This window comes from Chrysemys picta, chromosome 7 (genome assembly GCF_011386835.1).
Source record: "Chrysemys picta bellii isolate R12L10 chromosome 7, ASM1138683v2, whole genome shotgun sequence".
In the NCBI taxonomy this organism is placed as follows: Eukaryota; Metazoa; Chordata; order Testudines; family Emydidae; genus Chrysemys; species Chrysemys picta.
In genome coordinates, this window is record NC_088797.1 from 125,459,491 (window position 1) to 125,473,554 (window position 14,064).

At 45.2% G+C, this 14,064-nt stretch overlaps 1 protein-coding gene across 2 annotated transcripts in view; it reads right to left on the reverse strand.

Annotated features, from left to right (window-relative positions):
* Positions 1 to 11,272, reverse strand: part of SUFU (SUFU negative regulator of hedgehog signaling) — a 119,796-nt gene extending 108,524 nt beyond the window's left edge. The window contains exons 1-2 of one of the 2 annotated variants that reach the window (XM_065552660.1): positions 10,929 to 11,272; positions 5,893 to 6,027 (exon numbers count right to left, since the gene is read on the reverse strand). In XM_065552660.1, the coding sequence (XP_065408732.1) occupies positions 5,893 to 6,027; positions 10,929 to 11,092 (299 nt within the window). In that variant the 5' untranslated portion in view covers positions 11,093 to 11,272. The remainder of the gene's footprint in view (positions 1 to 5,892; positions 6,028 to 10,928) is intronic. The other variant, XM_065552659.1, reaches the window with a different exon arrangement.
* Between the last annotated feature and the right edge of the window lie 2,792 nt (positions 11,273 to 14,064).

Here is a 14,064-nt window from a genome sequence, read left to right on the forward strand (position 1 = left end):
CACCTGTCAGCGCTATCATAATGTACATTCAGGCAAACTCACAAGGGGAAGACAGTTCTCACTGACAGGAGAGTGTACTGATTGCAACTTTCAAAATACCAAAATTCCGATACCAAAACAAAAACCCCATCAAATTCAATAAGAGCTTTAAAGAAAAATTCTTCTCCTCAATCCCATATTTGTTACCGCTTCCAGTTTTTGCACCTTTAATAGCTGTAACTACCCTATCAATTCACCTGCTCTGTATGAGCAACTAGTGCATGCCATGGAGTTCTTAGAAGCTTGCACATACCGTTACCTTTAAGTAGGGAGGTGCCATGCACAGAGACAACATGTTGTCCCAGCATGCAATGCTCCTTGATAAGACTGGAGAACAGCTCAAATCAAAAGGAGCATTGCAAACTGGTACCTGTAGTCTCAGCAGGTGGTGCTGTGCATCTGTATTAGAGCTGATTAATTGCTGCAGCGAATTTGCATAAAACAGATGAAGGCAGCTGCAGACTTCTGCCAAGCTGCCAGAACAGTCCCCCATCTGTGTGTAGATCAGGACACAAACTTCATAGTTTAGGAACTTGTATTAAAAACACCTGAATATGAGAGCAGTATTGGAGTTCTCCTCTAGAGACAGCAAATGTTAAATAAAAAAAAAAAAAAACCACACACCCACAGTCCTGATATAAATTTTGTTTTCTGCTGTGACTCGATACTATTTCTTTGCAGATTTCATACCAGATTTCAACCCCTTCAGGGTTTTTACAGAACGCAGGTCTCTTGAGGGGATAGCAGCATACCCCCAGTAGTTTAACAAGCACTTGAAGAGAGGATAAGGGGAATCTTGTGCTGAACTGCAGGCCTGGAAAATGGGAGATATGGCTCCGCAACAGATCCTGTGTGACCTTGGGCAAGTCACCTCCCCCTTTGGGAAATGGTGATCATCTTCTCTTTTTTCCACCCTTTGTTTTGTCCATTTCAATTATGAACTCTTTGGGGGCACGGCCTCTCTCTTACTATGTCTATACAGGGCCCTAAACTCAGCTAGGTCTTTAGGTGCTACTATAAAAAAAGTAATAATAATCCATATGGAAAGAAGGCAGTGTATTACAAAAAGGTAGATGAATTATTGGAATAGAGGTTATTCCTCTTTGAACAGGATGTAGATTTGTGTGACCTTGCAGTAGACTGAGAATGAGATTTAAATAACAGATAGATAATACCAATGTCTATTTATGCATTTTTTAATTTTTATTTTACATTTTCACAGCTGCAGGAAATTATGGAGGGAATCAGACAACGGGTGACAGTGAGGCAATTTAATGACAGCGGATACTGAGATTCAAAAAGTTAAAGCTTTATAACTGTTAAAACACAAGTTTCAGCATCACATCAATATACAAAATATCCTTTAACCAAAATCTCATAAGTCCTCCAGCAGCATTTTTCTTACTTTGCCTTTGTAAATTTCAATTATTATTGATGAGGAAATGTCCACTGCACCATACACACACAAACCAATGAAAAGACATTTATCAGCATTCACCAATACAAGGCTAATCCTTCCAGGCTATCTTTAAGAGGGTTTCAGATACCTTTGACAGGTTGAATCTTATACATTCATAAATACAGTTCACCATGCCATTTATAGACTTCAAAGTTACACATCCAAAAGGATTGGACTCTCCAACATTCTATGGATTTGCTGCTTTCTACAGCAGCGGTGTCCTCCCCTGAAACAAGCTACAAAGAAGTCTGAATTTTAAAGGCCGAGAAGTTAAAGAAAGGGGAAAAACCTTTTCAAAAGATTAGGAAAGGGGATCTCTGCTGCCACTCAGGTAGTGCTGCACAGCTATTTAGAAATACCTATTTCCATAAATATAGTTGTGTGTGAAGTCCCAATCAAAGATCTCTGGTTCCATAACACTGTCATGATCTAATGATTTAGGATGGTGAGGGCAATCAAGCCACCACAGCTGGTGTCATGGTTGCCATTATACTATGAAACACCGATTGTTTTTCAAATGAAAAACATTCTCCCACTTGAAATTCTTAAATTTCTTCCATGTTATTCCGTGGCTCCTAAAAACAGACCTGTTTTCTAAGCAGAGTATAACCAATATTTAAACAGTGCAGGAAATAGTGCGATTTTAACTGAAAATAAATCTGTCAGCAAGGAGTCACAGGGAGAGCTACACTTGAGACTTTTCAGGTTCTTATTAAAAAATATAAATTAAAGTCAACATGTTCACTTCATTTGCAACATCTGCTTGCTATTTCATTATTAATACACATACAGGGGGCCCCCCAATTCAGGCTGGGTTCACTCCTAAAAAACCTTTCAGCTATATTGCATTATAATTGGTCTAAATTGTACAGAATAACAGACGTATTACCAAAAAAGTCGGAGTGCGCTACACTAGGTCACAAGCAGAGAGATTTAAAGGCTTGCACAGCTTTTGGATTGGGGCAGATTTTGTTTAGGAAGAAGACACTGTATTTTATAACAGGTTAAGCAGGGCGAAGTTATGAAAATGCACACTTCTTAAAAACCTTACAGACTGCTGTGATCTGGTCAGGTCCAGTTCTCTCTGCAGCCTATGGAAAAATTCCATTTGATTTCAGTGGGCTTTGGATTTGATCTAGAGTGTACTACCGCAGGCTCCACCTTAAAAAAGGTCTACAGTTGTGTGGCAACAGTGAAAGCCATCCAAACTTTAGTTCTACTTTATACCACTGCCAACCTCTTCCATGTGACCATTTTACCCTCTTGAAGGACTCTGAACAGAATTCTTTTGAAAATATTTTCATAAGGACTTTAATAAGTTCACTCCCAAAGAATGAGAGGCTCTTTAAGGCAGGGAAGCCACTATATTTGTTCAGATTGCACACCGAGTGAACTACAGCATACCAGGTTTATATGTTTGTACAGACACTAAAAGAGTGTTTCAACACCCAGCAGCAGCCACTGAAAGCTACTTGGTGCTGATCTCTTTTTAAAATCTGGCTATATATGTGGTCTTTTGCACTTAACTCCACTGTGCTCTTACCATGTCAATGTGATCATTTAAAGTTCTGTGTTTAGGAGATTTGTATCTTTGATACAGTTACTGTATTTCTAACAAAAGGTATGTTTGGAGATGTGTACCAGTCATGGCCTCTGTGCATCCATGGGAATTAACACAAAGGTGGAGTTTGGTTTAAATGATATTGTAGTGTCTGATTAAGTATAAGGGAGATTAGTAAACTGTTACTTTTTGGAGTTGGTGATTACCCCATGTTCTTTGGGGAGAAGATTGTCAGTTTCTGGCTGTTCTTAGTGATAGAGCTGAATTGTTAATATTAGGATCATTAAGTCTTTCATCTATGGATTTTGAAGGGCTTTACAGAGGACAGCAAGTATCATTATCCCCATTTTACAGACAGGTAAACTAAGGTACAAAGGTGAAGTGACTTGCCAGGTAGGGTTGCTTGAGGGTCCTTGACTGTGCATGTCCTCGCTTCGTAGTGTTTGGAAGGTTGGGTTTAAATTGAACCTTAAAAATCTGAAGTTTGGGATTGAGGGGGTTGGTCCCCAAAGGGCACATAATATTAAGGATTTTTCACCAAAAAAGAAAAGCTAGCTCTCAAATCAATTTGAGAGGGGGGGGGGGGGGGAGGAAATTGCTCAGAAGCCTTACTGGAGTGTGCACACTCCATAAAGAGAAAGACTGCTCCCCCACTGCATACCACAGACCTCACCAGACATGGTTCTCTATCACCTTTCATTTGAGCCACAAGAGCTGAATATCTCAATAATCCCCCTGAACCGCAATCCGCAAAATACATCTCTCCACTGAGATCAGCCAATTTGGAATTTCTAGGACAAGTCGTTTGACCAGATAAAAAGTTAGAAGGTTTCACTTTTGGAAACTTCTACTTCAGATTCAGAACACTATTTACTAGGTTGCTTCTGGGAAGTTTAGCCCACGGTAGATAGCTTGTCCTAAGAATGGACATTTGATGTTGCAGGTACATCAGCTTGGTTTAGGTGAAGATAGGGTAGGTGTTAAAGTCAGGTTTAAGGCTGAAGAGAGTAGGGTCTTTACGTAATGTACTTTTTAATGGATAAATGCATTTATCCAACACATTAGATATCTTTAAGAGGTATGTCAACTCCATACCCTACTCACTACCATTCCTTTCAGGCAGGAGTTTGAGCAAACTGATAAGCATCACACTGACCTCTGAAGGTCAGACCTGGGCTCTGACAAGACAACAAGCAGCAGCAAGACACCTCTCTGTAGAACATGTTAAGGTTTGTGTGTCCAGGATAGGGTCTCTTCTGCCCCTGAGAGAAATAAGTCTCTACCTCACCCTCCCTTTCTCCTGATTTGCCCTTGCTTTCTTCTTGGCCTACATTGTTACTGAGTAGCTAGTAGAGTAGAGTCAATTGGGTCAGTACCAGGCTGGTCAAGGTTTCCAGCCAGGTCTCAGAGATGCAGATGTTTTGTCTAAATTCAGCTTGTGAAAGATACTAGCTGAGCTGACAAGCAACTTTGCATTCCTCAGCAAGATCTTAAAGTGTCTGGCTGTGGATACCGCCTCACTTTGCTTGCTGCCTTGTGGATGTGGGGGAAGTTAAAGGAGCTGGCTGTGTGCCTGCTTTGGCGAGACAAAGCACCTGAGTGAAAAACAGCTGGCTGAAGCTTAACCCAGGCAAGAAAGAGGTGGTAAGTTTAGATGAGCTAGTTTAGACCCCCCACAACGACACCAACAATCAAGGGTATTTTGCCCTTCAACTGCAACACACTACAATTCAAAAGATTCACTAGATCAACTGTCCCTGTTCCATAAAAGCCAGGTAACAGGAAGGTTTCTCCACCCCTGACTAGTTAGAAGACTAGGCCTTGGTTACACTTGGGAATTCACAGCGCTGCCGCGGTAGCACTGTGAAGCACGAGTGTAGTCGTGCCGCCAGCGCTGCGAGAGAGCTCTCACAGCGCTGTATGTACTCCACCTCTCCGAGGGCAGGCTCTGATTACACTGGTGCTTTACAGCGCTGCACTCGCTGTGCTCGGAGGAGGAGGGGGCGCTTTCACACCCCTGAGCGCAGCAAGTTGCAGCGCTGTACAGCGCTAGTGTAGCAAGGGCCCTAGATACACTACTCTGAGAAGACTTAGCAACCACAGCCCATATGTTTATCAGCTACTGTTGCTTGCTCTACCTATAATTAATGGTCAAGACCAGAATGAGAACAAGCCTGACTTTTCTTAGCCTGATGCAACATACCTGACAGAAGCCTATCCACCATATCAGAAGCTAAAAAAAGAGGAGGGAGAAGGAAGAAAGTAGCAGGAAGAGAGGAACCATCTCCATGTGTGAGCAGCCCAACATTAGGGGAGTGAGAACAGAGACCAAATGATTATTTTCTTATGCTTCTATTTCTGTATCTTGGCACCTTTATATTGAGTGGGATGGGGTCCCAGCATCTACAAATGCCTCCTATGCTCACACACGGATATTAACATTGCCTTCCCAGCTCAAGGAAAGGTGCTCCAACAGCATTTTAAGAAGGAGGTTCTTAACAGGTGATTGGTGAGGGTTTAAGAGGACCACAGTGGAACAGTTTAAATATCAATAAAGTATCAAGCAGAAGAAAAAATAAGAATTTTATCAGAAGTTAAAACAAATAAGTTCACCAATCACATTCTAAAGTAGGCCCTGGTCTTGCAAGGAGAACTGCATGGTAGATTCCTGCACCCATGAGTTGCAGTTCCCTTTGCACAGTCTTAGGCTACAATGCAAAAAATATGTATGTTTGACCCACAAACAAGATGCTGTTTTACTGTCCCTTATGCCTCCTCATCCACAACATAGACAAAGCACAACATGCAGCAATAGAATCCATAAGGCACTCACTCGTGAACTCTGTTGTCTCCATACAAGTCACTTAACCCAAAGCTGACATAATGCCAGTGCTCAGGAACATTCAATGCTGGGTTTCCCAAGTTCCTGTACATGCTAACGTAGTCCAGAGGATCTGGTCCCCCCAACCTGTAAAAAAACAAAACAAAAGGACGTTCCAGTATAATATTGGAGAAAGAATTTTAACTCTTACATGCTGAGATAAAGGGAATAATCTCAGTATCATTAGTCCCATATATATTTTTTTTCTTTTAAAGAAAGCTATGCAGACAAAGGTGAATTTTTCCATGTATTATCACAACTGTCTTGTTCTGACGCTTTCAGCTGTGCTTTTTATTTTCATGGGAGTCTTGAAAGACTGTCTTATGCTAAATGAATATGAAGTCTGCACAGATGCTGGTATGGGCCTTTTAGACAAAGGCCTGCTTCAAATCACTGCAAGTGACAAAAATGAAATTAGCATATCCGAATTCCCTCTAGAGAAAGTAAAGAATAAGGCCAAGTTAAATCTAGAGTTTTAAGCATAGGAAGACAGGGTGCACGTGTCTCATATGTTGAGTGTTTTTAAAGTTGAAGTTAAAGCATGAAACTGTCTGGAGGACCGTTACTAAAAGTTTCCACAAAACACCCAAAGATGATTGAAAAATAATAGAAAAATGGTGATAGCAATACTCACACTGCGAACCTTTATCTCAATTCAGAAATGTATACTCCCACTTTTACTAAGTCATTCTATTTCTTAAAGTAGAATTAGAAAAGATTGAGTTTTAAGAGAATATTGCCTATGTTTGAAAGCAAACAAAATGTGAATACTGGAGACAAGAGTCATTCTCTCTGCAAAGTTATGTTATTAATGTCTTCTTAGTACACTAAGAACATCAATTTAGAATGACTTAAAAACATATCCCACAGCATCAAGTTAAATATTAGAATTGGTTGCATAGTGGAACACTACTTACAGTCAGAATATAGCAACTAGCAGACTATTTAATGGAATAATCCATTTTATATAAAAATGGAATTTGCAGAATATTTTACTGCTGTAAGACAAAAAACTAAATTTGGTTGACACTAACAAGGTTAGTGGCCTCATTAGCAATTTGTAGTCACATCTGGCTGTGCTGAGAGAAAGGTAACTCCCCCAAATATGAGAAAACGTGCCAAACTATTTTCCTTGGTATTTGTACTATCATAAAACAGAAAGGACAGATGAAGACAAGAAGAGACCAGAGGTAAGCCACGTTTATGGAACAGAGCAAGTAGCCGTTCAACAGTTTCCTGTCTGACTGCAGGGCCAGCTTTAAGCCAATTCACCCGATTCCTTGGAATCGGGCTCTGCGCCTGCAAGGGCCCTGCTCTGGGGCTCTTCAGCGGTGGTGGGTCTGCTTCGGGGGTCTTTGGCAGCATTTCGGTGGGGGGGGGCGTCCTCCGGTGCTGTGGAAGACCTGGAGCGGACCCCCCAGCCACGAAGTGCTGCTGAAGCCCCGGACTGCCGCCGGGTATTGGAATCGGGCCCTGCGGGTCATAAAGCCGGCCCTGCTGACCTGCTTTCTGGTCAAAACAAAAATTCTCTGTTATCCAAAACAAATGTAAAAAGATCCAAAAGACAAGGAACTAAAATGGCCACATACAATCATACCTCTTTATTATACCCTAGCCCCCAACCCTTTGTATGTTGTCTGGTCAGGCCCCAATCCTGTAATGTGTTGCTCAGAGGCGTATCAGAGCCCTAGATTGTAATTTCATCAAGGCAGAGGCTTGTCTGTAAGTACACTCTCCATACTATACAAATAATTCACCAGAACAATCCATATATTCCATAAATATCTGAATCGTCATTACTTTCAGCCTTCCAAATACCTCTTCAAATATTGTCCTCGGCAGGAGTTTGCTATAATGCACACTTTGCAATTGTACTGTAATCTTCATTTCTCTGTATAAAGGTTCTGACACAAAGTTATGATAAATGTAAGTGTTTAGAACTTTTTTGAAAAATTAGAATTGCATGAAGTTACAGCGTTAGCACAGGAAATAAATGTGTTACACCACATTCAGTTGGATAGGGGATGTGAGCAATAAGGTTAGCCTCAGGGAGAAACTGTACTTGCATGAAGAATTCCCTGTTGACCAATGTTAAACTTCCTGAGCTTCCGTCATGGAGAAAGACCTGACAAAGTATTCAGCTAGAGCAGTGGTTCTCAACCTATTTACCACTGAAGGCCCCAATGTGTTATGTGGGCTGCATCCAATACTACCTGTACGGCCCTGAGGATGTCACATAGGCCACAGCTCTGTGCTGCAAGTTGAGAACCACGGAGCTAGAGCCTCCTAAGGGATGATTAGTGAAAGGAGGGAATATGATACATTCATTAGAAAAGGAACTAATATAGCACTACTAGAAAAATGCCTTGAAACTATAAAATGTGTCAGGAAACAGACTGGTGAAAAAGTGAAGCTGAAACAGTCACCCTCAATTCTACAAACTTTGAACACTTTTCTACTAAAGCAAGGAATACACCTAACAATGCTGCTCTATTGCTTGAAGTTTTATGTGCTAAAGGAATGTTCCTTCAGAAATATTTAACCACTTCTCTTAAGAGCAATCATCTGAAGATTACAAGAAGAAAGTTTCCACTCACATAGGTACAGGAGTGCTTCCAAAAATTCTGATAGCTATCTGAATTAATTTCCAAAAATATGCAAATGAAACATGTTAAAAGAACACCTGTTGCATGAAATATTTTTCATCCATAAGTCCCTGCCCCCCCGCCAAGAGGTATGCATGTCACTTGGTTTTGCTGCATGTTTTAAATAGATACTTGCCTTGCTTTGCAAGCCAGAAAACCCATCAACACTGCAATACTTTTTAGGAAAAAAAAAGGTGGGATTTTTTTATTTAAAAAGAGACTGATTATACATAATTAAAAACTGATTAGGTTTGCAATATTATTCCTGAGGCACTGAGCTATTTCTTCTTTTAATCTAAACCAGTGAGACTCAGACCTCAAGGGTTCAGGAGCTAAGTTACAGATCAACATTACCCAAAAGAACCACAGTGCTGTGAATTCTTTGTTCCATTTACTATTAAATTTTATTTTTATATAGTAAATGAAACAATTATTCTCACAGCAAAACTGACCAAATAATAATTTTATGAACTACAGGTGGTTAATAACATAGTAAAAGCATCCTGATTAATTATTAACCAGCCTAAGTTATTAATAAATGTGCACATGATATTAAAACACTGTGTGATGTAAAGAGCCACTTGCAACGCACGCGCCTCAATCTAACTATCACTGATCTAGCTTATGGCCCAGAGGAATGAGGGCAGAAGACAACAACATAGGCACGAGTGACCAACAGCAGTGAATTCAGCAAAGTTTTCACAAATGTTTAAAGACTCCCATAAATAGGTCATCTCCCCTTCATTACGCTGTGCTAAAATCTCCTCTGGGAGGCAGCTGTGGTGTATACATTGCACCACTGGTGCTCTGTGCTAGAGGAACTCCCACTGTTATGATGGCCACCATTGAAACTGCACGGGTGGTAACAATGGTGATAAACATTAGAGCCTGCCTCAGATTTGAGTGCAGAAAAGCAACGGTATCATCCCTGCCACTAGCTCCTTTCCCAGGATCTAGGAGGTTAGTGCACACAGATCTCAATCAATCAGTACCTTGGGATTTATTTATTCCTAAAAACCAAAGAGCTTCATCATCATCACAGATCCAAATCTACCTTCGTCTCACACAAATCTTGTGTCATTCCAGTTGACATTGGCATAAACTGATGACAGAAGAGAAATGCTGACTCCTAAACAGAAGTGACTGGAAATTCTTGTCGCACTTGAACACTTAAAGGAAGGCATCTAAATCTATATTGCTGTAACTGTAGTGACCTGATCTGCCCACTTACATTAGGTACCAAACTTGGAAAATGTTAGCCTGCACTCACACAGAAAAAAAAAACAAACACACACCACCATTTTTATTCCAAGCTTCCTCAGATATTCAACAATTTTAGATCTACATCCAAGATTTGGATTAGCAGCCAATGAACCTACAAGAATCAGACTCTTCTCCAAAAAGCACTGGTCGCTTCTCACAAGAGCGGTGGATCTTTGCAAGGATACCAGTCACTGCCTGGTTCTGTCAGAGATGGTTACAGAAAGAACCACTTTCCTATTTCTACCTAGCCAGAGGCAGACCTGATGAAATTAAAGGGAAAAATGCCAGAATGCGGAGAGCCTTAACTCAACTTTTTCAAAGCACCAGAAAAAGTTCTGTAGGGAAAAATCCTAATCCTGCACCGACCCGGATGACCCGCTACCAATTTCCAAACTGGGGTCTGTGGATCCCCAGCTGTCCACAGAGGGTGGACAGTGTGCCTAGGCCTGGCTCTCTCTGGTGCCAAGTGAAGGCAGATTAAAATGAAGAGCAAGAGTAGATTGCAAAATTAACTCCCTTGAGAACAATGCACCACCTCAGGACCCCCCCAATCCTCTCTCACAGACCCAACCAACTCTCCCCACGTGGGGAGCCTGGAGGCCCAGGCAAACATCTCCCAATTTCCCACCCAGGGAGCCCCCCATTCAAGGCCCCCTAGCCTGGCCCAGCCCCCCAACCAGGATCCCCTCTCAGGGAGCCCAGCCACCCCCCCCCCCAAATGAGAATCCCCCCAACCAGGACCCCCTCTCAGGGAGCCCAGCCACCACTCAGGACACCCTCCGCACGCAGGATCGCCCCCTCCCACTCAAGGCCCCCTAGCATGGCCAAGCCCCCCACTCACCCAGAGCCCCCCTCCGGCCCTCCCCACTCTCAAGGAGGCCCTCCCCGCTCAGGGAGCCCCCCGCCGTCCGCAGGATGCCCCCCCAGCTCAGGGAGCCCCCCTCCGCGCCCAGGGAGCCCCCCCCGCCCGCCCCCAGCTCAGGGAGCCCCCCCCCGGCCCGCCCCCGCTCAGAGACACCCCCCCCCGCTCAGGGAGCCCCCCCGACCCGCCCCCGCTCAGGGAGCCCCCCCGGCTCTCACCAGTACTTGAGGATGGCGGTGACCTGCAGCGGGTTGGGCTGCTCGGGGTAGAGGCGGCGGCACTCGCCGTAGATGCCGTGCAGCCCCGGGGGGAAGAGCGCGGGGAAGGAGCCGGAGCCGGGCCCGGCCCCGGGGGCGGCCCCGCCAGGCCGCGCGCTCTCCATGGGGCCGCCGCTCCGAGCGGGACGGGCTGGGGGGTCCCTGCGCCGAGCTCTGGGAGACGGGGGGAACCGGCCCGCCCGGCCCAGGCGGCTGCTCCGGGCTCCGGCTCGCCACACACCCGGCCCAGGCGGCTCCGTCCACCGGCGGCTCCTGAGGAGGCGGCGCCGGGCGGGCCTAGTCGTCCGCACTTTGACTGGCGGGCGGCTCCGCCAATCGCAGCGCAGGAGGCCAGGCCTCCTCGCCCAGCCCGGCCCCACCCCCTGCTGAGGCGGAGGGAGGCGCGTGCGCGACCCCTGGTGGCGGCGGCCTGCGGCTGCAGCAGCGGGAGGGGGAGAGTGAGGTCCTCTGGGGCGGGGGGCTATGGGGGAAGCTAGGGGAGATGGGGCGCTGTGGGGAGGAGGGAGCTATAGGGGCCCTATGGAGACAAATAGGGGAGGAGAGACGTTATGAGGGTCCTATGGGGGGAGAAGAATTGGGGGCCCTATAGGGCAGAATAGGGCAGGAGGGGAACTATGGGGACCCTATGGGGGGACACTGGGGCCCCCATAGAGGAGGAGGAGAGGTGTGGGGGTCTTATGGGGGGTGATTAGGAGGGAGGGGAAGAATGCACCCTATAGGGAAGAACAGGGCAGGAGTGGGAATTATAGGGGCCACATGCTGGAAGAGTGGGGCCCTATAGGGCGTGAGTAGAGGAGTGGGTGGGGAAGCTATAGGGACCATTTGGGAAGAGGAATGGACCCTAGGATTGGAGAACCGAAGGAGAACCCTTAGAGGCTAGTGAGGTCCTAGGCAATACTGGTGGCTACCTACTAGAGCACAACTAAAAGACTGTATTAAGGCTATGGGAGACCAACTCATAGTTTTCAGTGGTGGCCCATTCTTCCCCCTAATCCCACATGGTGGCCTACACTAGCAGCAGCTGGGCAATTTGTGATACACACCCTGTTCTTTTGACGTGGACATTCAGAGTGGGAGGAAGATACCCAATGATCCCCGATCAGGTGTTAATTTGGGTGTCTGCTACAGAGTAGCATAGGCAAAGACTTCATCTCTGCTACCCATAGCCCAGGGGTCCTAAGTGAAGCTACATGGCATCCTACACATCCTCCTCCCCATTCTCCCTCATAGAACCCCATTCTTTCCCCAGAGGGCCCAGATAACTCCCCTCCTCCCCTCTGAGGGCCCCATTGCATGCTGAGATCAGAGGTTGCATCTCTGTATTAAAGTTGAGGGCAGTTACAAATTGCTCCTGGAACACTGCCCAGTGTGTAACAAGTTGGTAACTCTTGCCATAGATGATCTGAGTCAGGGTCTCTCTGAGATCCTCCCTCCCTGTTGTCAGAACTCACTTGCTAATTGACACACCCATAGAGATTATTTCCCCTCAGAGAAGTTGTAGACTCCCAGACTGCTGCACTGTGGAGCACAGTTTGGGGAGGAGGTGAGCATCCCTCAGTGGTGAAAGAACAGGCTAAAGACTATTTAGAAAAGTTGGACATGCACAAGTCCACGGGTCCAGATCTAATGCATCCAAGGGTGCTGAGGGAGTTGGCTGATGTGATTGCAGAGCCATTGGCCATTATCTTTGAAAATTTGTGGCGACTGAGGGAGGTGGATAGAAAGCTGGCTAGATTGTTAGGCTCAACGACTTGATGTCTAGTTGGCAGCTGGTATCAAGTGGAGTGCCCCAGGGGTCGATCCTGAGGCCGGTTTTGTTCAACATCTTTACTAATGATCTGGATGATGGGATGAATCGCACTCTCAGCAAGTTCACAGATGACAGTAAGCTGGGGTAGATACGATGGAGGGTAGGGATAGGGTCCAGAGTGACCTAGACAAGTTGAAGGATTGGGCCCAAAAGAAATCTGATGAGGTTCAACAAGGACAAGTGCAGAGTCCTGCGCTTAGGAAGGAAGAATCCCATGCACGGTTACAGACTGGGGACCGACTGGCTAAGCAGCATTTCTGCAGAAAAGGACCTGGGGATTACAGTGGACAAGAAGCTGGATATGAGTCAGCAGTGTGCCCTTGTTGCCAAGAAGGCCAACGGCAAATTGGGCTGTATTAGTAGGATTGCCAGCAGATCAAGGGAAGTGATTATTCCCCTCTATTCGGCACTGGTGAGGCCACATCTGGAGTATTGTGTCCAGTTTTGGTCCCCCCCACTACAGAAGGGATGTGGACAAATTGGAGAGAGTCCAGCGGAGGGCAATGCAAATGATTAGGGGGCTGGGGCACATGATTTACGAGGAAAGGCTGAGGGAACTGAGGTAATTTAGTCTGCAGAAGAGAAGAGTGAGGGGGGATTTGATAGCAGCCTTCAACTACTTGAAGTGGGGTTCCAAAGAGGATGGAGCTCGGCTGTTCTCAGTGGTGGCAGATGACAGAACAAGAAGCAATGGTCTCAATTTGCAGGGAGGAGGTCTAGGTTGGATATTAGGAAACACTATTTCATTAGGAGGGTGGTGAAGCACTGGAATGGGTTCCCTTGGGAGGTGGTGGAATCTCCATCCTTAGAGGGGTTTTTAAGACCTGGCTTGACAAAGCCTTGACTGGGATGATTTAGTTGGTGTTGGTCCTGCTTTGAGCAGGGGGTTGGACTAGATGACCTCCTGAGGTCTCTTCCAACCCTAATATCCTGTGATTGTAAGAGCAGCTGAGTCAGGGTGGATAGTAAGTATTAGAACATCAGCAGCCTCAGCAGCAGAGGATTTTTTCTTAAGCCCCTGCCTGCACACCCAACTTCTCTCATGTCTCACTCTTATGCCGAGCACATACAAACAGGTTGTAGGTATTCAAAATTGGGGAACAGGACACAGGAACCTTATTGTCACTTAGCAACCTTAACGTTTTTGTTTTTGTTTTAGAATTTCCCACCTTTAATTACATTGCTCCTATTTTTCCTTGGCAAAATTAAATCAGACACTTTTAAAAACATGATTTATCAACTGCCTAACCAAGGCTTTTGCCTGCA